At 37.0% G+C, this 24,917-nt stretch overlaps 1 protein-coding gene across 1 annotated transcript in view; it reads left to right on the top strand.

Moving 5' to 3' along the window:
• Nucleotides 1-24,917, top strand: part of GPATCH2 (G-patch domain containing 2) — a 134,384-nt gene that overhangs the window by 103,780 nt on the left and 5,687 nt on the right. The window contains exon 9 of the mRNA XM_054194457.1: nucleotides 12,948-13,030. Within this exon, the coding sequence (XP_054050432.1) occupies nucleotides 12,948-13,030 (83 nt within the window). The remainder of the gene's footprint in view (nucleotides 1-12,947; nucleotides 13,031-24,917) is intronic.

A 24,917-nucleotide genomic window follows, 5' to 3' on the forward strand; every position in this document is an offset into this window, starting at 1 on the left:
CCATCACACAACTGTCGCCTGTCTCTTAATGTTTAATGTATTTATCCTTGCGATACCTTACGAAGTTAGGAATCGTTTGACAGAATAACCAGAATACCTAAGCAATTTAATATTTTGCCTTTGGTCATACAGTCCATGCCACAAGTACTAAATTTATGCTGTAATCTAGAAACAACAGAATTACAGATCGGGAAAACAGGAGACTACTGAATAAGTTCAACTAGTGTGATTATTTCCTTTAATATACATAATGGTCTTGTGGCAGGTTTCTTTTACAGTGTGCCTCTGCTACATATTGTTAATTATTTTTCTATGTACTTATTTTTTCTTATTGTGCTGTAAGTAGAATTTGACACGTGCGTGAATGGAGAAACTGAAAACAGTGCCAGAACTTTTGCCACTTACCAGGTTTCTTTTTGGTCATATCTTAATAATTCCAGATTAGCTTTCCACGCTCAAATGCTCCCTTAGAGATCTTTAAAAGAAGAAAAAGCTATTTGTAATTCTTAGGCAGTTCAGTCCTGGCTTGAAAGAAGGCTAAGTCATACTCATAAAAATGATTTCAAGGTGATGTAGAATTATAGAAGTTAGGTTTCAACTAGCTAACTGATACTGTGCTAACAATCTAATCCATGTAGCAGCAGCTTAGTATGCAGTAGTTTGCCACTTCTTGTGGCTGCAAAGTAGAGCATAGCTTGAGGTAGAGGTAGTACCTTGATAGTTCTTTAAAAATCAGCAGGAGCCAGGAGCCACCTACTCAGCTGTTATTATAGTGTGAAAGGAGGACTGTGTGCCAGTCATCCAGTGATCACCTCTAGCTGCTCTGTTTTGGTCTGGCAAGAAGTCTTTGAAGACGTCTGCTGTGGTGAACAGCACAGACTGAAATACAGGTCTTTGCACTTGTGGAGGACACATTCAGGAAAGCAGACTCTGGAAGAAGTATGAGAAGGGTTATGTAAAGGAAATATGTCAGATGTTACTAAATGGTGAGGGGTCAATAAAACCCCAGAACATTAGCCGTAACTTCCCTGTGTTTCCTGCAACTGTCTCTTTCCCTCCTTTCCCTAGTTGGTCTCAATCCAATTTAAATCTGTGCCTTGTGTTGGTACAAGAGGATGACTCTCAAGTATTTTCGCTTTTTATGACTAACAGTATTCTCTATGAATTAGTACTTAAAGAAAGCCCCTAAGAAAAAATTTACACCAAACCTGAGGAGAGTTTTCAAAAGTGTATTATTGATTTGGTTAGAAATACGACTTTCTGCCTTTCCCCATTTGGAAGGGAAACCCCTATTTGTACATTTGTACAGCACTTATTCATTTTCATCTGATGATACGGATCATGGCACTTTTTTACACAGATGTGACAAATAGCATTACAGCTGCTCTTGATTTGATCTTCTAAAGAGACAAAGATGTGCAAGGATTCTGCCTGCTCCCTCTTTCCCACCGTGTCATCTGTTGTTTGGGAAAGAGTCCTAATTTGCAGCAGATACAAAACTATTTGTCGAGTTGCAGGTTTGCCAAAAATAAATGAAACCATTAATTACTACATTTTTTGAGCAGCTGTTAATGGATTGGGATAAGAAAACTGTACATTAGACTACTGGTTAATTACAAGAACTGTAATTGTTTAATGTGGCTTTTGCGGAATGAAATTACAATACCAGAGGAGGTAAATTCAGCCAGTTTTTGAAAATTATGCATGAAAATGTGCACATACTTACACTGCAGTAAAGCTAAGGAATGCATAGTTGCTGTACTCGATGATTCACTTCTACCATCACATGAACATATATTCCCAATAAAAATACTTTAAAAGAAAGTAATATTTAAACATGCCTTTTAATTCAAGTGTAAAATTATTAAAGGTAGTAAGTTAATATCTTGTAACCCCAGAGCTAATAATGCAGGAGATTCAGATGCAATATTAAAATCCAAATGTGTTTACATCATTAGAAATTAACAACTAAGCAGTTTTATCTCCTCTTTGGAGTGCCATGAAGCAGTAACTGTGATGTTATGATTGGTGCTTAATAATATTTGCAGTTCCAGATTAAATTATGTGAATGTTTGAGGACACATTGCTTTCCTCCCTTGCTGTCACCCTCAGGGACAGTGTTATTCCATCAGTTTGGTATTTTTCTTCTCTGGGAAGAGTAAAAGATGGTGCCATTTTGGAAGAGGACAATTCCCGATTGAATTTTATATACTATGGCCTTACTTTTAAGGTCCTAAAAAGCATTTCATTTGGGGGAGGAGGACGGGACTACGACAGTTTAATTGTTATTTCAAAATGTAGCCAGTGTGTAATGCTTTAATCTTCAAGCCTCAGTAGTGGTTCATGGATAGATGTAAAGTATCCATTAATTAAATGAATGTTAGCCACCAAGTGTCTTAAACGTATTTTAACTCCACGAGAACATATGCAAAAGTAGCAGAAGTTTTTGAAGAGTCTGTTCTGTGTTTGGAAAATATATTTTTCCATATGATCTGACAGTTTCATTGCATCTTTACTCTGCGGATAGTGAGGCACTGGAACAGGTTGCCCAGAGCAGCTGTGGCTGCCCCATCCCTGGAGGTGTTCAAGGCCAGGCTGGATGGGGCTTTGGGCAGCCTGGTCTAGTGGGAGGTGTCCCTGCCCAAGGCAGGGGGGTTGGAACGAGGTGATCTTTAAGGTCCCTTCCAACCCAAACCATCCTATGATTCTATGATCTTTAATGCAAAACTAATTAAGTACAAAACCACAAGCCAAATTTCATTGTTATTGCACTAAAATCTAATATACTTTATAATATTGTACATAAATAAGCTGCTAAATGATACTGAAAATGTGTCATTTAAAATTGAATTCCAGGTGCATGTGAGTATGCTAACTAACAGGAATTCAATTAGTCCTGATTTTAAAAAATGTATATAATAAAAAAATCAGATAACCTCTAGAAATTATGTACTTCTGGATCCTCCTGATGTACCATCTGAATTGAATTTTCCCCTGGATGAATTGATAGCAAATTTCTTAATTTCAATACCTGAATTTTAGCACATGGTATGCTTATTTCTCACACTCAACTGCATTAGGCTCTCTTTTTTTTTTTTTACATCTCTCTCTTTTTATACTTGAGCTTGTGCTCCAAAGCTTAAGCTTTGCTTGTCTCATCTTACTTGTTAAAATGCTAATGGCATAAGGATAAAGTTAATTTGGGCTTCAGAGGTGTGAAGACCATTCAGACTTGTTTGAAGTCTGAGCAGGAGCTGTGTGCAGTAACTTGCATTGTAATTCCAAAAATTGTTTAACCTGTTGTTAAGCAACATTGCGATCAAAAGAGGTCATTTTGCATTTTGTTTTTCTGTTCTTATTGTAAATTGCACTATTTGTGCAGTTTTTACAGTGAGTTCCTTCTAAGCTTGGAAGCTTCTAATCCTTGAATCCCATATACACAAAGAAGCATCCACTGATGCACATTCGCTAAAATTCTGAGGCGTAGGCACGCTGGCTTCTGTCCAGACTGTGGTTTTGTGTAAGGAGAGAAAGAGCTCAGAAGAAAATTTGAGTAGTTTGTTTCAAATTCTGTAGAATTTTCATATTTATTTTCTTTGTTGGTATTTTGAAATTGTGATCATTTATTACAATAATACATTTCAGCCTATCTGGAAACTAACGTTCAGTAACTGTCATAGCCAAAAAGAAGAAAAGGACACTGTTCAGTGTTCAGCCTCCTAATTTTTTGATTTGGGAGTTTGTTTTGCCAAGGCTTCTGTTCCTTTATATATCTATTTAGAAGTTTTAGTATCACTAATTAATAATATAGAGAATTTGGAAACTAAAAAGGAACAAGAAAAGTCAATGTTCCTTTAACTTTCTCTTACCTTCTCCGTTGTTCTTAGAAAGTCAAATTTTGCATTCACTCCTACACATGCAGACCCCTTGTACTCAAGGGAGTTGCATGACAGTTACCGAGGGGAATGGGTGCTGTGTTAGGAAACATAATTTGCTTAATGTTCAGTCTTAGCTTTAGTCATTTATTTTTTTTCCCTCCCCCATCCCACGTTGAAGACATTTCTTTGTTTATCAGATCAGCTGCATTAAAACTGTACTATCTTGGCCAGACAATTAGATTGTTTGAAGAGTTGTTTCTCAAGCATAGTATTAAAAATAGGGAAGCAGAAGGGACTAAGGAGGAGAATGATGCTGGGGTCCAGCTGCAGAGCTGTTACTTTCTTGGAACCGATTGGAAGGCAGTAGGTTAAGGACTGACTGCAGTGTTTGTAATGTGACAGAAGCTTCTGGATCACTGGTCCAGATCTAGGTCTGAAAGACTGATTAAAAATCATTACGTTGTACTGGCTGTTTACCTATATTAATTGAATTATCAGTCTCTTATAGTGGACCAAATTCATTCCAGTTGGCCGTGCTTGCTCACCTTCCCAGCACAGAGGTAAACAAAGAAACTGATAAACAAAGAAACTGATAAACAAGTTGAGTGTTTCCAACCTGATATTTTCTCTGTTCCATTTCTAAACTACTATATTAGACATGTGTGTATTTTTAGTGTTACTTCTTGATCTGTACCTGTTCTACAAGTAAAGGATTTTGAATATGGTGCTAATGTTTGAAGTAATTTAACATAACTCTATATCAGTGTAATCTAGAACTATATAGGTAGGATGTGTTTTCAACAAAATACATTGGTCCTGCACCAGCTTAATATTTACTTAGTAAACAAATATGTGTCCAGAAATAGCTGGAAGGAATAGTGTAGCTGAGTAAGCCGTGGAGTCCTTCTGTGGAAGTAGCTGTTCAAGACTGTGGTTATTGCTCAAGTCACAAAGATAATTTCTAAATCACTTCACAGCTGGATCAGGGCCCATACCTTTTGGATACCAACAATGTTGTCGCAAGATGAAGAAGAAACAAAAGAATGTTTGCTTTAGAATTTTTGAAACAATATTGCCCTGTAACAGGATAGTATTCTATTGCTGCAACCTATTTTCTAACTACAGTTCACCATTACACACGTGAGCATTATTCATTTTCATCAGGTGTTGCTTGACATAAAATAATATTGGAACTTGCTGTCAAAAATATTTAGAAATATTCTGAATGAATATAAAATCTATATTCTGAATTAGTATGAATATTCGTTTCCTTTCTTGAAAATGTGAAATCCTGTCATTTGAGAAAACTGTAAGTTTTAGCTATTTAATTTTTAACAGAAGTGGATTTTTTGGTTTTATTCCCTCAGTGTTCCTTGGTGACTTGTTTGTACACCAAGATATTGGTTTGGATTTGCCTTTGTGTAATTCATATACTTTTGATCAATTCCAACTCATGCCCAATTATATTACACTAAATTAACATAATTCAACAGATGTTGATATTTAAATGTTTTCTGGCATTCACATCTTGGACAGCTGTCTTAGAGCTTGGGGAAAAGGCAAACATTTAGAGTTAAATGCTGAACATATGCTTAAATTACTAATTAGAAACAAGAAAAAACAATGCATTATCCTTTCTGAGGGCAGTAGGCCTCTATTACAGAATTTTTTTCTGGAGACTCAATTCACAAATAAAATACATAAGTGACTTGAGATTGGGTGTCAAAGTGTATGTGGTGATGTAAGTTTTTATTTTCCATTGTGTTTGGTAAAATTACGTCAGTGTGGAGTTGAGTGTCTAGATTTGTAGAGTTCAGGAAAATTTTGGACAACTTCTGTGTCTGAATAACACTTAGAAGTGCTGAAAAAGACAACAGAAAGGAACATATTAAGATATAGCATTAGGTGATGAGATAATCTGATGGGGCCAGGGAAGATTGTATTCTTCTCATAATAAGATTCCACTAAGACTTTCGATGATACAGGTATGTCACCCTTATGTTTAAAATTATGTTGTGAACAGATTGGCATAGTATGAAAGGAGTTTGATAGAGTTGCATGGGTTTATCACATCTGTTTAAGATTTAATAAAAGGAAAATAAAGTGCATAGTGCTTGTGGTTAATGTAATGTTTTTTGCACTTGTGGAGGCAGATGAAGCAGTCTGTTGTATAGATGATGTCATTCTTTAGACAAGCCTGAAGAAAAGCTTTACTGTTTGTAAAAGATGTAGAGAAATCAAGTGTGGAACTAATTTCACCTGAATCGTGTCTGAGAAAAGTCATACCAAGAAGAAATATATATTCATCTTCGTAAGCATTAAAAAATAATATATATGCTGCATATGCATTGTATTTCATTATTATATTGCCATTTCTTTAGTACTGAATGAAAAGTTTCTGTAGAGACTTTTAATGTATTTTGTAGACAAGACTAATTTGCAGCAGTATTGGTCTGCCACTCCTAGCTCAGAGACAAATCCTTCCAATGCTGTCAACACTCTGGTGTTGGGAGAGGTGAGGGGTGGTTCTTTCTACAACCTCCAGAAAGTTAGCATGAAGCAATATGTATGAATCTGTGAATTATTTCACATATTAAAAACAAAATCAAGCAAACTATAAAGCAGGATTCTTAAGTTTCTGATTTCCAGGAATCTGGATATCTCCTGATACTACGCATCATCAATATTGCTTTTGTGGGCTCCATTAAAGTCATGAATCCTTCTAATTCACTGAGAGGATTTGATGGATGTAGAGGTAGACGTCATATACAACCTGAGCATGCGATCTCAGTGTCCCATTATTGAAGGTATTTTTCTCTGGAAGAAGAGCTCAGGTGAGGGACTGTCCACCAGGAATGCAGCTGTCACAGGAGTTTTGGTGTAGACTGTGGTGCGTGTTTGGGCATTTAATACACTGACTGCCTAGGTTGCCAATAGGCACACATGCAATTGATGTGTTTCTGCAACAAATAAAATAGATTTCAGACATTGATTTGACCTAAAGTTGGGTAAATTTGTACTGAGTGAGCTTTATCTCAAATGTTCTTAACAAAACATTACCAGATTGTTTTTCAAGATTGTCCTACGCCATAATACTAAGATTTGCACTCCAAATCTTCTTTGTTAAAGCAACTGTTTTGTTCGCTCTTTTCTGTCTTCATCTACTGCCGAGAAACATTGACCTCAAAGTAGTGTCCTGTTTATCCACTTGAAGTGCACACGCACTATACATATTTTAGAGAGTGAAAGAATGTAGGTACCTTCTTCAGAATGGACAAGGTGCCTTCCCTCTCTAATTGTCCATGGGGCACGTACGTTACTGCATATGTTACTCTAATCTGGGTGTTCAAATGGAGACCAGAGGCTGTGTCTGTTTTGACCAAGCTGTATGCTACAAGGGAAAGAGGAAATCTTTCCTTGTAAAATTCCTTAGCCATTATTTTTCATGTATTATTCATGAAAAGCAAACATGCCTTCCATTTTTCAGTGTAATATTAATGAAATCATCGTGCATCTTTTCTGTGGTTATACTGAGGTAGATGCTGGAGGCAAAGATTAGAAGTATTCATTATACCTAGGTAGTATAGAACAGTCTTCCCAGATTTACAGCACTAATTGCCTAGTACATGTATTTGATGTGACACCTTTGATTAAGTCCGTACTTCTGGAAACTAAGTCAAATGAAAGTGTAGAATTTTGCATTCATCTTATCTAATTAGCTAATAGTGTGATTGGACATTTAGAAATACATATGTAACAGGTTTTTAATGGTGTTCACCTCTAAACTGATCATAAACTGTTCCATGGACTCAGGATGCTCTTGAAGCCATTGTCTACAACTTGTGAAGGTTTAGGAAGGTACAGTAAGAGTTAAAACTCATCCAAGCTCTTTTGTTTAAGCAGTGCTAATGGATGCAGTTCCATTGGCCACCAGATACAGCAGTGTCTGCATTTTAAGCCATGTAAGAAATGAGATAATCTTACTATAGGTCCATTCTGTGTAAGGATATGAGAACCATTTCTGTGATAGTTTTGTGTAAAAGGTACTTGAATAGTGGAGGGTTTGCTCAGATTATTCTTTGATTTTATAAAGTTGAGCTGTTCCACACATTCCATTTTTTTAACCATTTTATTGGCTTGTTCTGTTACCCAATTGTGAGTTCTGTTTTTTTCATTTTTAACTGCTGCTGTGAACATTGCTTCACATATTCCCTACTCAGTTTCGGTTTGTAAGAAATTGTCCAGTCATTTCAAGCTTCGCGTGAGCTGTGGTCCTCACTGCATTCTCTCTTCAATCATATCCATATTCATGTCTATTTCGTATCTATGGTTTAAGACTGAGGACTGATAGCGTCAATTAGATTTCCCCTTCAAAGTAATTCTCTCAAGTCCCTTCTAAAATGCAAACCAGTCCAATCTTGCCTTATTGTAATCTCTTGTGAAAGAAGTTCACTTATAAACTTTTATCAAGGCTCTCCATTAGCTGAAGCATTCAGCGATGATAAACGTGCAGAGTTCTACAGCCATCTGCAGGAATGCATAGATATTGTGGCACTGCTTACCGAGGATTTGTTCCTCAGGGGAGAGAGAATACTGTTAAACCAAAAATACACATTCTTCCACCTCTGCCTTTGTTAGTAACTTTATGCGTTTTTGACAGAAACAGAACACAAAGCGATCGCGTTTGTTCCTTACAAGTAATCTTAGCAATGTCATAGTATTGTCTGGTAAATGGTTTATCACTAAATATACTAAGGGACAAAATTAAGTTTGCATTCAATATAGTTGTAACCGTCGTCACAATTCAAGTGCACCAACAAGAGCAACTGGGCTGGTACCAAATGAAGCATTGCAGCTTGCAAGGAAAGTGACAGCTGCTAACAGGAGACAGACAGAGTAAAGTGGTCAACAGACATGTTGGTGCAGTGAGACGCATAAAATAAACATGCAAACATTTTGAATTTAATCCAGTAGTACCCAGCATTCCCCCAAGGGAGATGACAGTCTCACTAGTTGAGGCTATTGTACTAGTGCCTGTGAAGCTACCTGCTATGTAACGCTGTGTCTTCATTGCGTCTTTCTGAAGAGACTGTGGAACAATTACCAAATTTGAATAGGTTTTTTTAATTTGGGAGAGGGGTTTTCTCTGCACTTTGGTGGGGGTTTTGGATTTAGTTTTGTTTGAGGATTTTTACGCATGAGATGATAGTAATTGCAGAAGAGAGCTAGAACTCATGTTCAGGAGCCTCTGCTGCCCTACACCCATTTTATTGTATTATCCTTCTCAGTGACGGGACTGGTGAGTTTAGAACTCTGATAGCAGCAAAGGTGATAACTACTAGTGAAAGAGTTAAGAACCACCTGTGTGTTCAGTTGCTCAGAAGGTGGACTGCAATTAAAGCGGTGCAGCTGTAGGTTCCCCCGCAGAAGAGACCTTTATTTGGCGAATGTAACTGAATGGTCCATTGACTGCAAAGGTCAGGGTAGATAAAAATCTGACATAGCCTTTAACAAATGTCTTGGAGAGGTGAACAAGTGTAACCGCAGAAAAGGCCCTCGTCAAAAATATTTGCCTGTTGCGCTATGAAAATTACAGAAAAAGAGGTTGTGTTGTGGAGGCATGCATAGAAATATTTGGGGACTTTAAAGAGACAATTCCAGGCATGTTACCATAGTACAGGGCAAATTACCTTGAAAAAAGACATAGTAGGGAGACTGCAGCTATTTAAGAAGAAAATAGCAAAATTTCTGTCTGAGTGAATGTTTGTCACAAGAAATACGTAGATGTTTGTGAATTGCTTTACATATTGTTGCCTCTGTAAAAGTATTTGCTATATCAAAACTACTTTTTATTGTGTTCATTATTTATTATTTCAGTAGCTTTTTTGTCATTACTGCCTTTTCCAGTCCGTCTTCATTCCTGAGATCTTGTTTAGCATGTAGAAAGGAGAATCTGAACACCGTGTGCAAGACGAAAAATGAATAAGAATTGACAGTGGCTTTTCCAGTGTTTTTGTTTAATATGTTGAGGCATGACACAACAACAAACAACAACAAAAATTCTTGGCACGCTAGTGTAAGTTCACACCAGCCTGGCTTTTGCAGCCCTTTTATTTCCCTCTGCCGCAACTTTGCCGCGGCTGTGACACTTGCAGGCCTGCTCGGCCGCGGTGCAGCTGATGCCCTGTCCATGCTCATATTTTTCTTATTGACAGTGAGTGTTCTTGCCAAACGCCAGGGACCATAGTCACATCTGTTTGTCTCCCAAGCTTGTCTGAGGCTGCTTGGGAACACTTTTTATCCAGAGGGCAGCTTTAACTAGGCCTAATACTCTGAAAAGCTTCTATTTGTAAATGCATACAATGAGGCGACAAGTTCCTGTTGTCTTTCCTGAAAAATTATTCCATTTGACACTGCTTGCTCCAGTCCCTGTCACCAGCACGTCAAAAGCCAAGTTTTCAGGCAAGGTGGTCTTAACAAGTTTTATTTTTTCCCTAATAAAATGCCTAGCTTCCCTCCAGAGCACTATTTATAAATGATAGCTGGAAGCAAGCTAGGGGTAAGTAGAGAGAAGTCAGGCAAATAGCTTTCTTCCCTTCTGTAATCCACGCTTTTCTGATTTAATGCTAAGAAACATAATGCTGAACTTAGCCTGATTAGGGGTCAGAGTTCTCCCTACTTTATAATACCCCCATTACAAGCATTTCAAAATGTACTGTGCAGCTTCAGAATAATACTTCATTTCGTGTAACCTGCCTGTTCCAGAGCACTGATGCTTCTTGTCTGTTCCTCTTTGGGCGGGGGGAGCTTTTTTTGTTTTGCTGTAATCGACATTGACAGTGCGTATCAAATGTTAAGACCTGGCGAAAATAAATGCCACTTTAGAATTGCAAGTTAGCTTAATGTTTGATGTTAGTGGCCCTAAACACGGGTTTGACAAAGCGTAATTGGTGCTCTAGCATATTGTTATTTATTTGTAGCACACAGAACTTTGGACGACAACAAAGAAATACCCACTCTCACCTTGGCTGGCGATCGGGTTGTTGTGCTCAGCAAAGGCGAATGATTCATTTACGCCGAAGGAACAAGGCTGCCTTTCAGACGCTCATTGATTTTAAATTAAAAAGTAACTGCTGTGTTCTACATGAAGGGTGACAACAATAACAAAGTAGTCCTTACTTAGTGTTATTTGTTGCAACTCCATTCGATGTGCCTGGAGGAAAAGTGGGGAGACCCCAGCACCATAATCTTACAGATCAATAATCTAGATATCTCAATGTAGTGTAACAGATAATCAATTCTGGGTAAAATAACTCAAACACTGCTAGCTGCTGCTGCTGTAGCTCAGGTCTTCAGGTTCAATTGCCTGACTTTATTAATTTTTATCTTTTATCCTACTTGTATTCCTGGAGACTTTCTCCCTTTTTCATTCGGAAGAGAAAATGGAGATTTGCACACTGTTTAACATATAATTTACCGCACAACTTATTCTGCATGTTATGTACATCTCTTAAATATTTTTTCTTTAATAATTGTTTCCACCTATTGTATTTAAATATTAATTTTCTTTATTGTACAGCCAGTTATGAAAGGGTTACACTGCTTTATTTTTTTCTAAATTTAGAACTTAAATTTATCACTGTGTTGGTATATTAGTTCAACTGTGTTCAGTTTCTGGATGTTAAAATAGGATGCAATTTCAACTTAGGAGAATTGCAAGGAAAATGTCTGTTTTAAAACAAAGTGAATTAAATAGGTGTTGAGAAAGGGGTTCACTAGGTGAGGCTAGAGTGCACTTCTGTGTGAAACAAATTTCTTGGAATATTTTACTATTTAAATAAAAGCACAGTGGTACTTGTTAATTTGCTGTAACTTTTTAGAAGTAGTATGTAGAGGATTGTACATTGTCATCTTTTTCTTCAAGGCATTGTTGTCACTATTTTACGTTATTGAGCAGATCGGAGATCTCTCAACATTACGTGACCATTTGGTATTCATTTAGAAGCAGCACAGCTTTAAAACATTTATAAAAGCAATAAAGAATAAGTCGTATATCCACCCTGAAACCAGATCCTGTGAGTGACAGAGTGTTACTGTGCTACAGTAGACTGTCAGATGCAATTCTCAGCTTGTAATTTTATCAAAATTCTCTACGCTTCTTTGGTAAGAATCACAGTTCTCTGTAACACTTATGGAGACATACTAAAATTGTGGAGTTTAGAAATTACTGCATTTTCCCCCCTTCTGTTATAGTTCTTTCCCAAAAAATGCCAGCTACATATATTCCATTCTACAGGCACTGTACATTAAGAAAAATAATGACTGTAATTGTCCTTTAAGAGTATATTCCAAAATTCAATATTGGAAATTCCAAATAAACCCTTTTCTGTGGTACCTGACTTCTAGTAGCTGGCTGTAAAGCAAAAAGATTTGCTTGTTTGTCATCTTCTGTAGCTCCACCAATTTTCCAGTCTCCAAGTGTAAGCTCGTAATTGTTTGAGTATACCAGATACTGTGCTTCCATGTTGTCATTCTTACAACTTGCCAGTGAATTAGGAAAGGAAAAATTGTTGTGCTACAAGTTTATTTCGTGCACCCTTGAAGAGTTCATTGTTTCATGTTTTCTCATTCATTCTTCATCTTACCTTAAAAAAAAATTGATAATACTTTTCATGTAATAAATGTTGTTCTGACAGTCAGGCGTTACCCGCCAATTGATAACCTACCAAGAGTATTGTGATCTCTTTAGATAATTAATCTTAGCTATTTTCCTGTCAGGAGCAACAGTGTTTTTGTTTTATGTTGAGCTAGAAAGATTGCCAGTTTTGAAAATTAAAAAGCATTCCCTTTATATTATTCATTCCAGTAACAATTTATGATGCTGCATTTAGCTACTGAGCGCTTGTCAACAAACATAATTATGCTTCGATATAAACAAGATTGGTGGCTTGACTGTGCAGCTTCATCTTGGTTGAGAATGTTTTGATATAGGTTCAGATAATACAAGCTGTGCGTTTATGGGGTGATTTTCTTCCTTTGCTAATAGTTTTCTCCTATAATTACTTGCAGGCAAACCAGTGTACACTTAGGATCATTGTGCATGGGAGACATCAAACGGAGAAGGAAAGCTGCTCCCCTGCCAGGACCCACAGGTAACCAATTTCCCTGGGACAGAACACAAAACATAAGATGTTAAATCTCTAAATACAAAGCAGTAGGTCATTGGCCTGGGGAAAGGTCCCTTCCAAGGTAGGCAATTCTATGATTCTATAAATTCAGTAACTTCCCGTATAATTTCAGATACATCCTGTCCTTATTTATTAATAGAGATTAAGAAATAAATAGGCTCTCTTAATTCTCCCTCAAACATTTCCAGTTTCTAGTCCTTTGTAGCACGGCACTTCTTTAAAGAGAATAAATCTCTTTTGATATACTGAGAATCATAGCCAGTAAAGATTACTGCTTATGTCTGTTCAAGCATTACAGGGTAGAAGACATGAGGTATCTTTTTTTCTGTGAGGAATGCATACGAATACTATAAATATGCTGCAAAATAAAGATAGGATGTGAATTCTTGGGCAAACAATTGAAAATGTGGAGATAAAGCTGTGAAGCGCAGCTTTACAATTAGTGCTGTAGATTAAATAGGAAGCACTTGCAAGCATATTTTTGAAAGATTTTTACAGATGCGAGGTCACAACCATTGGATGCATTTTGCTGATGTCACAGCTGTGAAATGACTTTTTCAATACTTAGCAGTGATTTATAGGACTGTCATCAGTTTGTTGGATTAATTATATATGTGCATACTGGAAGGATTAGATTGTGTGTGTGTCCGCCTGTGTGAGGCTTTTTATATATTACTAATACGGAAATCTTGATTGCGTGTCCTAGTCATCTATCAATTACTATAGCAACATATGCAACACATACAGTTCTTCAAATATATTCTAAATATATGTCTTCAGAGAAGCCTAATATTTGTATTCCAACTGAATTCCCCTTCCTGAAACTTCTTTTTTTCAAACCTCAGTGGCAGAAACAGACCAAGAATAATATTAAAAATGTTATTAAAGGACCTTAGCGGCACCAGTATGGAAAAAGAGAATGTATGGGTCAACGTCTAGGACTCTGAACATATGTGAAGTGAGAGAGAAAAATACTTAATGGCTGAAGAGAGAATAATATAATTATTTCTACAAGGTGATTTTCACTTCACAACTTTCATGTACTAGAGGATGTCATTTTGTACTGAGAGGGTATGAAGTATCATGAAATTCATTTTATTATTCATTTTACCTTGGACTTTCGGTGTTTCAGTATTTTATTTTACAAGCTAGCTCCTCTGCGTAACTTTGCAAAGCCAATATTTTGATACTAAGGCAAATATATTATGTGATCATTCGGTGTTATATATCTATGTATTCACATTTTTAGAGATTGTTTTGCCCCTGAAATTTGCCTTTATATGGAGAGTAACGGAGAAGAATGGTGGATAAAGGTTTCATATGAGGTGCCTTTTAAATAATGTGTGGGGTTTTTTCTCTTCAAGTTCAAGTTAATCTTTTTAATTTTGTTCTGGGCAGGACTGAAATTTTTTTCTGTGATCTTGTAAATTTTTTTTTTCTATATTTCAGCATTGTAATTGTATTTAAGCAAATAGAAACTTTGGTAAACTTTGAGTAAACTTGTACATATATGTAAATAATGTATAACATTTTATATATTATTACAGTTTTCTCAAAGGCTAACCTTCCCACAGCTAAATTATTATTTATCCATCACAGCCCTTGTTTGTTAGTCAGTATTTCAAGCCATTTGATGAAAGAAACAGGGTTTCCTGTTAGAAAAGAAATACGTTTTGAAATTTGGATTAAAATGAAAGATTGTTATTTGATTATTCTCCTTTCAGTAGTTTTAGTTAACGAGGATACAGGAGCAGACAGACTAGATTTTATGTAGAAGAATTTGTAAACTTTTTTTCTCGAAAGAAAGAAAGGTCAAAAGTTGTATATTTACATGAACAAAAGTTGGAAATTAAAAGAAGCATTCTGCTAATAATAGTACACATTTAAAATCATGGTGAAACCCGAAAGGCTGTCTGTAAATGAGTCATTAACTGCAAACATTTTCTTGAGCTGAATGTGCTGCAAATTAGCAAAGTTTCACCTCATATGAGACAATCCATTGAAAAAAAAAGTATTTTCAAAATTTTCGTCTGCGTTTTTTGAATAAATCACATTGGTAAGTTAAGTGTTGTAGCACTCTGCACAGTCTTGAAAATGGTCATTTATGTGTTTAGATTCAGTAGCACTGAGAGAATGACTGGTGATCCTAATGAAGTACCGAAACGTGTTCTCTGGTTTTGAGTCTCACAAGGGTAGCACCTGCTACTTTCAGAGATCTTACAAAGCCGTAGAATTCTGTAGCAAGTGGTGTTATTGGTTAAGCATTTATTAATTGTGACAAGAAGACCCAATTTATTTCAGTACTCCAGCTTATTTACTGCTCTTTCACCTTTGTATTTTGTATTGAAAAAGTAAAATGAATATTGATAGAGTTAGGTATTGATTTCTAAATTTATAGCCTGTTCTCAGCCTGGAGTCAAAGTCACATACCAATAGGTTTGTGTATATTAGTAACAAAGGATGTAGATTTACTTGTACAGCAATGAGAAACTATTGAAGCAAGAAAGTTTGAGCAGCACGGAGCATTTTATAGTTTCAAAAATGTCATTTGTAAAGGTGAAGAAAAGCTGTGTTGAAAAGCAATGAAGAAAATGGGAGATAATTTAGGTATAGATTGTTAGGAGCTGACAGTACTGACAGGAGCATCCTATTCTGCCTTTTTTACTGAGATAAATTTTCTGGTTTGTGGGTGCATGATACAGTGCCATCTGTGTTTTACTGAACCTAGATAGTTAATTTATCAAATAAAAAAAGATACTAGTAGAAATTGTTTACTTCCTATGATTTCTTTTGAGAATAAGGTGTTGTAGGTTTTAAATATCTACTTTTTTGCACAGCTTCTTCCATGAAACCAATATTATTTCAGCGATTCTAGACAGATTTGGGACCAGGTCATTCTCAATGACTTCATGCCCTCTCTGACTACCCGAGTGGTAGAACTATTTCATATGACACCCTGACATATTTCATTGCAGCAATGTAGTGCCTTCAAGTTTGTATAAAAACCTCTTAGACAAACTAATACATTATCATGGAAATAGCCCTACCAAAATTGGGTCCAGTATTAATGGAAATAATAACAAAAAAAAAAAAAAAAAACAGAAAAAAGAACTTGTATGCAAGCGAAAGGACGTTCTCTGCAAAGTATTGTTAATACTTGCAACACATGCATTGGGAATGTTTATAGTAATTTCAGTCTCAGGCTACTTGTTTTAACTTTCATATCAAACCAGTAGATGCTACAGAATTTTAGACCTCATGTTCGTACACTGAATATGCATTTACCCCAGTTCCTTTCCTGTTGACTCTGTCTTCTTCTGTACAAGCTTGTTTTCCTCAATCAGCTCCCGTTAAATCTCTAAGACCTTTTAGATTCTTTCTCTTTTCTTTTTTTAATAAGAAACCTCTAAATCTTAAATGTTGGAAAAAATCAAATGCCGCCTCACATCTGCAGCATGTTAATAACTTAATTTACAGAATGTAGGAAGTTTGATTCAGAACACAAAAAAAAAAAAAAAAAAAGGTTTTTACTTGTGTGCCTTGTAAATAGCCATTTGTTTCTATTTGAAAAGAATCTTTTTGCTCTGATGTTTACATAGCGTGGTTTATATTTTGGAGCAGTGGTGAAAACAGGCAAAAACTAATTTTAAAAAGACAAAGCTTTTTTGTAGTTAAAATACAGAGAATGTACATATAAAATATATAAATTTTTGTGTATGTTATGGGCACTTTAATAGTTACATTTTGCAAAAGCAAATTTCAGATCTCATTTTCTTTATCTAGTTGGCATGTTGTATGCTACAGTTCAGGCTGGTACTGATTGAAATGGCCAAGTTAAAAGTCTCATTTTAAAGAATGTGTTTTAATGAAAAATATGACAGATTCTTAATTACAGCAGAAATACTGAGCACTGCTATAATGCCATCATGACTCACTTTAACAAGGTAATCAAAAGGGTACATGTTTTCATTCCTTTTTAAAAATTGCCAACGGAACAGCTAAGCAAACTATTTTGCTGATGCTTAATATGTCAGTGATTAAAAATCAGACCTGAATATCTGCAGTACCGAAATGATGATTTGAAAAAGATTGTGATTACACTGTGATAACAGAGGTGGCTGAGGCTAAGTTTGTGGTGAAGGTCAGCTTAGTGAGATGGTTGCAGAGAAATGGGAGACTTTTGTGTACTTGGATGAACTGGCAGTAAATTTCCAAAACTCTAGACAAACTATTATGCACTATTCACTGCTTTTCATCTACTAAATGTACAACTCCATAGACAGAAATCCCTTTCCACAAGGCAACACACTTTCCTTGACTGCATTGCACCATTTCTTATCTTCAGTCTACCAAAGTCCTTTCTGGGGCACACAGCATATCTGCTTGATCGTCCAGCCTGTGGATACTTTTTCTTGGTTCGTTGGTTTCTGCAGCAGATTAAATTTTAGGGCCTCCTTTCTGGGTGGGTTTTGTTTTGGGTTGTTTTTATTTTTTTGGCTACCATATTGTCTCACTAAATCAGCTCAAAAATTAAGAGATCGCAGAGTGGCATCCACTGCTGGAAACTGCTCTCCCTGCAGAGTAAAAGACTTTTCATGTTGAGCTGAAGCATTTGGTTCAGGTGGGGCCCCTTATGTATACACACCAGAGTAACGAGGAAAGTTCAGTAGCAAACTTCAGAAGATCTACAATGCAACAAGCACCAATCTTATACTGGGAATTTGCTGATAGGTTTCTTGTGATCTAGAGAGAGGACAGCATTCTTTAGGCTGTACACACAGCCAATATGAAGTCAAGAAGCAACCTTCAGGCTGATAGAAGATGTCTGTACCTGTCTTTTCTAAATGCTGTCATCTTCTGAAATACGCAAAGTTCAAAAATAATTCCCCAAATTACTCTGGGAGTCTTTCCTAAGGTAGCTGTTTCTTTCTGGTTGTGGAAAGTATTCAAATTGCCTCCATGAGGAGCTGGACTTGATGATCCTTGTGAGTCCCTTCCAACTTGGGATATTCTATGATTCTATGGATTTTTTGGACTTCACTTTCAAGAATCATCAAACAGCTTAACAGAGTATATCACCAGTGAGAGCATCCTTAAAGATAATACATGAGAAATTTCTGCTTAAAAAAGGCTGAAGCAGGCTTTTTTTTCAAATTCCAAAGGTATGTCTCATTAGATAGTTATATGCTTGAGAAATAGCTGTGAAACTGAGAGGTGTCAGTAGGGACATCCTCCAGGTCAGTTATGTGCTCTGCAAGTTCTGCTTGTTCTCCACCAGGTACCTTAATGAAGTGGTTCCCCACAGAGAGAAGCCACCTCCATTTTAGATGCAGTTTGTTAGAACCATCACCTTTTTCAGATGGGCTGAGGTACATGATGCAGTTTTCCTAGGACTCAACCAATAAAAGCAGTACCTGATATTTGTCATAGAATCATAAATACCACGTTGGAAGGGACCTCAGTGATCATCTGGTCCAACCTTTTTTGGCAAAAGCACGGTCTATACAAGATGGCCCAGCACCCTGTCCAGCTGAATCCTTAAAGTGTCCACTGTTGGGGAATCCACCACCTCCCTGGGAACATTATTCCAATGGCTGATTGTTCTCATTGTGAAATATTTTCCTCTTGTGTCCAATCAGAATCTTCCTGGGAGTAACTTGCACCCATTACCCCTTGACTTTTCCATGTGACTCCTTGTAAAAAGGGAGTCTCCATCTTTTTTGTAGCTAGTCTTTAAATACTGGAACGTGGTAAGATCTCCCCTCAGCCTTCTTTCCTCAAGGCTGAACGTATCCAATTCTCTCAACCTTTCCTCAACCTATTTCTGTTGATCTGCTTTATGTTGGTGATACCAAAGGACTTTTGTTAACCAGAGGTTTGGGAGTTAAAGTGTGCAAGGAGGAAATATGTGTAGTTTTTCCCCAGTCAATATAATTTCTTGTCCCAACTCTCCACAACAGCCTCTGAGTTGATGGTGACTAGTTTTTTTTTCTCCCAAGGGAATAGGGACCGCTGTTTCAAATAGGCCCCGCTATGGATTATGCAAAAATCACTTTTCTTAAAGGTTTGTTAGCATGTAATTTACACTTTGAATAAGGAATGAGGCCTATGCATAAACCTGATAGCTTTATGCAGAAGGTTTTTGCCACTTCGGGGGAATAAAAATAACTTTAAGATATGAGAAAATATTTTCATAAGGTGAGAATATAAAATTCATTGATAAGGTTTCCATTGCAGGCAAGTTTGGATTTCTGGTTTTTGTCTTTCTATAAAATCTTTGTAATTGGTGGAAAATTTTCTGATAAAAGCTGTCATAGGTATCTGTTATACTATGGATTTCATCAAGAAAATTTTTGCTTCTGATTTCCACTGAAGTGAGAAGAAACTGATTTATTGATTGTAAGAGAAGTTTACCTTTCAGCCTATATATTGACATTGCCAATGCTAATGTAATAACTAAGAGTTACGTTCTGATGCCTTCATTACCGATAGAGGGATCGCAGTGAGCATTGTTTGCATAAATAAATAGGCAAATAGTTATTTAGCCTGTAGTAAAAAATATGCAGATGTACTTGCCTAGTTTTAATGAATTAATCTTCATTTTTAAATTAAGATAATTTGACAGAAGATAATACTCCAAACACATAGGCACAGAATAGGCAATAGAAGTAGAACTTCACCTCCAGTACCCTGGCAATCCATCCCAACTTGGGTTAGGGTCGGATAGAGCTACCATAATGTGCGTGATCCTAATATCGGTTTAATCCTCAATCTTCCTGCTGAAATTAACGATAACTGCGCTGTGTGTTTTGAGAATATTACTGTGATTTAAATCCTTTCCCTGTGGGTTTCACTGTAAGGTTACAAGTCTTTTTGTAAAAGTCAGGGAAGGCTTATCAGAAGGGATCAATTTTGCCAAGTTTTGAGGGGGGTGAGCAGAACTTTGGAATGGTCCCCACTGAGAACGCTTCTTCCAAAATGCCATCCAGTGACAGTCTTTTTGTCAGCATAGACACAGCGTGAAAATGACCTCCTTTCGACCCAAGTGAAAGGACAGTCTTGGGTATTCAAGAGATTCCCCTTACAGAGGAATAAATGGGAATGTAGTAATTTCAACTCTTCCCAACCAGTTTTAGTAGGAGTAAAGACTGAATGGGCACAAAGTTGCACTTTACACACAGTGTAGTCCAATAAAGCATAGGAGAAGAGCACCTGCAAATCCATTTCCAAGTGTTCTGTGATACTGGATGACCAATTGAACCTACAGTTCAGTGTCTCAGTTTTCATCAGTGCGTGGATTTATGTTTATATATTCAAGGGAGTTGAAAATGGATTTGAATGTAGGGTCTCTGCTGCAAGAAAGAATGCATTTACCCGTGCCGCGATTATGTGACAATTCCTTGAATGCCCCTTGAAGTGGGGCAGTAGGAATGAGAATATGGCAGTGCAGATATTAACAAAACTCTGCTGTGGATGCTGGGTAAATATGGATGTTCCCAACACTACTGAAGTCATAGTTCTATCCTCTCTGCTATTTTTGTCTCTCTGCTAGCTAGAATAAAATACAATGCAAGCAGACTCACCTGAACTATAATCATTCTAAGGTTATTCTTTAGACGTTTTAGATAGCCAAGTGTGAGGGATATGTAAAAGTCTGGTATAAAAATGCAATCTCAAATATTTAGCTAAATAACATGGCATTTTCATAACTTCTTTGTTTGGAGGGGTTTTTTTAGATGTACAGCCATGGTATACTGACTTTTGAAAACCACTGCAGGTAGTGGTTCTAAAAATCACAGTATGGCTGTCGGCTATGCTCATAATGCCGATTGTGCAATTATCCAAAACAGTTTGAGAGTATAAGCATCTAGGCAGTCAGATTCCCATTTTGCTAGTTAGAGAGAGCTGGCATAAAAAGATACACTACAGCAATATATTAGTCTGATTATATTCCTTGTAAAATTGTCTTGTGTATCAGGATCAGTCCCTGCTGTTCTGAGCTCATCTGTCTGGTGAGGAGTGAGAAAAGAAAAAGAATAGATGGAATATTAAATGCTTTCAGAAAATGAGGGGGAAAGCACACTAGCTTTTAAAGTGAAGCAGCATGTATCGTTTCTCCTTCCATTGGCTGTTTATCCAACATCAATACAACACTTTAGGAGCCAAATTACTAAACAAGCTGCCAATTAGGCTTGCAGTCAGCTGGATAGATTAGTGGCTAAGAGAGGCAGATACAAGATTTTCATCTCTTGAGCCAATTACGCAAGTGAATTACCATCCACAATGCTCCTTGGAAGATTTGAGGTAGAAAGACTGACTCTGCTGTGATAGACATAAGTGAGATCCAGGGTAGGGGGTAAGGGTTAGCAGGCCATGTATTGCAAAAATTACCCAAGCAAAAAGAGATCCTTCTAGGAAAGGATTTAAAGGATTTGAGGCTGCTGGGAGCGATAGAAGAGGAAATAATAGTTGTGGTATGCTCTGCAAGGCATTGCTGTTCTGCTCACAAGTCTTAATCATATAAAAGAAAGATGAAAGGCCAAGACTATATTTATGTACAGTGTCATTTTCTCAGAACTGTTTAAAAACCCGTTTTCTTAACATCAAAAGTAGTTTGGTGGCCAGAGATGAAATTACTTCAGTATGCCTTCATTTGTTTCTTACAACTGGGGGGAGAACAAAACCAAACCATTTTCTTAGATAAGGGTTATTTAGGAGATTGAACCTAGCTGTATTCTGATTTTATTGACCCCAATATAAACCAAACATGGTTGATGCTAGTCTTATCCAGCAAATGGACCATACAAATAAATATTGTCACAGTAGTTGTTTATGGGGTCACAGTTCCTTTTTTATTCTGTAATAAATGATAACTTAATTGGTGAGCTTTTAATTTTTTTAAACGCATTTTGCAAATCAAATGGATCTGTCAGATCAAAACTGTGCATAGGCGCATTTGTTTCCTGCTGAAGATGTTGTACACTGGTGTAACATTGTTTCTTAAATACGAAGCAAATTTAAAACCTGAACTTTTGCAAGCTGTTGTATCCAAAAATGATTAAACAGATGTGGAGCCTGCAGCAGCATTAGACCTCTGATCTGATTTTAGCTTACAGATGGAATTAAATTAATTCATGGCAATCACTGTAAAATCAAGGGTATGGCACTGAATGCTAGTGTACTGTTTAACCAGGACATACCTGTCTCAACAGCTGTTAAGAAAAAATTACAAACCTTTATTTTTCATTGAAACCTGCCTTTCATGCCATCACAAATATCGTAACAAAATTAAACAAATGTGACAAGGTTTTTGTTTTCCCCTTCCCAGTTTTGCCTCTTTCTAGTCAGAGGTTACAAATTCCATGTATGTAAGTTCATATGCGTAATGGGTATAAACCTTGAAGTGTGTCTGTTCATGTTCACAAAGGTTTGAGGATTGGCCTTTTTTCTTTTTTTGTTAAAGTCAGTTGGCAGTATTGCAAAGAGAAGGAACATAAGTGAGGGCATATTACAGGGCTATTTTTTCAAGCAAGCTACTCTTCCTCGGTGTTTGCTCCTCACTTGTGTAATGGCAGCCACTTCTACATGCAGACTACTCGTCTGGTAGACAAGGAACCCAGATGTTAAGGTTGCTAAAAACATTCTCTGTGTAGGAGATTCCTACAACTTATTAGTACCGAAACTTCCTCGTAACTCCTGGAACCCCACAAAGCCTCATCAGAAATAAACTTAGAAAAAAAATGTATCCCTGCTTCTTTTTGCATAGTCTGATTTTGCACAGTTATTTTTTGTGGGATGATGCAGTGGGTTGATTTTGCTCTTGCTCCTGGGTGGGTCGAGACTGAACACGTCCCAGAGGCAGCACAGCCGTTTCCAAAGCCAGCGCGCTTGGACCATTCTCTCCAACAGGCCCTACCAGCTAGTCCAAGAACTGCCATAGGCATGAATTAAAAACTGAACTTGAAGAGGAATATTGCAAGGACAATTACTGCTTTTAATTAGAAAATAAAAGCCCAAAGCACAGGAATGGGGGTCAGGGGAATAGCACGCAGAATAGCATGATTTTTAAGAGCTCTCTCCTGTCGTGCAGTCTATCAACGTGAATTTCCTTTTCCTGATTGCTGATTGGTCATGGAATGGAGGAGGGGGGCAATACCACTATCCATATTCTTCTGACTCAATTGAAATACGTGGCATTACAGATAAATTTTTCAAATGATGGGTTAAAATTGCAATTAGTAATATAGGCAAGTTGGGTGGATTTTCGGTTTTCCCCTATTCTTGCTTCAATACAAAGCCTCCAAATACATTATCCTTTGGACAGCGTATGTTGTCTGATCGTTTGCCCAAAAGTGAGTTGTGAAGCCAAGTTTGTGGCAGTGTCTGCTCTTTTTCTTTTCTTTTCTTTTCTTTTTTTCTTTTTTTTTTTTTAATCTGGTGACATATAAGAATAAATCAGAACTCTTCAGGGGAGGTTTCGGTCTTCTAACAAGAGTTAGAAAAGTATGTACAGTGGTGGGAAAAATAGTTATGGTATGCTTCCTAGAAGTACTTATATATCTTTAAAAACAAAAAGTATTCTAATTATCCTGTCAGTCACCGAAAAAAACCCTAACATTGAGCTACTTCAAAAAAATACAAAAAATAGAAATGTCAGTTTATTAAATAACATGTCAGGGGACAGATTGTTCCTTAATGTATTTTTTTGTGAGGTTGCTCTTGACTGTCTTGAAAATTGAAATTCATATAGAAAGGTACCTCTGTTACAGGAAAAGGTCCGTGGTTTTTCTCCCCAAATGGTCTAACAAAAAAGTTGTTTACGTTGTCTCAGGCTATACTTCACATACCATTCCAGCAGCATTGCTGTCCTTGCCTAAGCAGCATGATGAATTGTTTAATATTTCTAGTTCTTAGACGTCATGAATATACTCTTACCCTTGCTCTTTCCTGCTTGGCGGGTCTGTTGGATCTTTCTTTGCTTTTACATTTCTCCATTAATTGTCCCACAGATGTTCATTGGAACGATGCTCTCTGTTTCTTAACGTCACTTGTTGTAGAAAGTGGACTAAAACACCGTCCCAGGATTTTACCTGCAAAGCTTACCATAACTTTTGTTGAATAGTAGCCTTTTTTCTTTCCCTTTTTTTGAGCTAGAAAGGGTAACTAAGAAGGTTGCAAAGCCTGTGTTGTGCGTGCCAGGCAGTGTCAGGGACTCGTCTGCATGAAAATTACCCTGCCTGTGGGGGCCTGAAAAGAAAGAAAGTCTTGGACATTGAATTTTGTGCTGGTCAGTTCAAGAGGAACCCTCTCGGGGACTGGAGGCTGCTGACTTAAAAGCCTTTATTTTAAGCCTGGCATTAAGTATAGCTTCAAACCAACGCGTTTCTCTTTTTCTTTGACTCGGGAACTGAGATACTAGAAAGCTGTCTACCTTTTATGTAGCCAGGGTTTTACTGAATATGGGCAGATCTATAGTGGATAATGCTGGAGAACTGTAAATTCATCATCACGATCATCGTAAGGTTTTTAATGTGCGCCTCTCATTTTGAACTTCTGTCTGCGTATGCTGTTTCCACTGTGGGACTTCGCTTTTTTTGCCTGTGTGTGTTAATTGAGGCTTTTCAGAAGTGTATGTTCAACTTTCCTTGTGTTCTTGTTTAGTAAGTTAATATAATGAGCCAGCTGCTTGTCAGCGGTAAATTCTTGATTGAAGATATTATAGTCTCCAAAAACACAAAACTGTCTCCTCCTACAGTACTTTTCAAAAAGTAGCAGGCCAGAACAAATAGGTAGAAGGTTAAACAGGTAATATTTGAAGCTGGGCACATGGTGGGTTTTTTTTTTTTGTTCT

The sequence above is a fragment of the Rissa tridactyla genome, chromosome 3, assembly GCF_028500815.1.
Source record: "Rissa tridactyla isolate bRisTri1 chromosome 3, bRisTri1.patW.cur.20221130, whole genome shotgun sequence".
Classification (NCBI taxonomy): domain Eukaryota; kingdom Metazoa; phylum Chordata; class Aves; order Charadriiformes; family Laridae; genus Rissa; species Rissa tridactyla.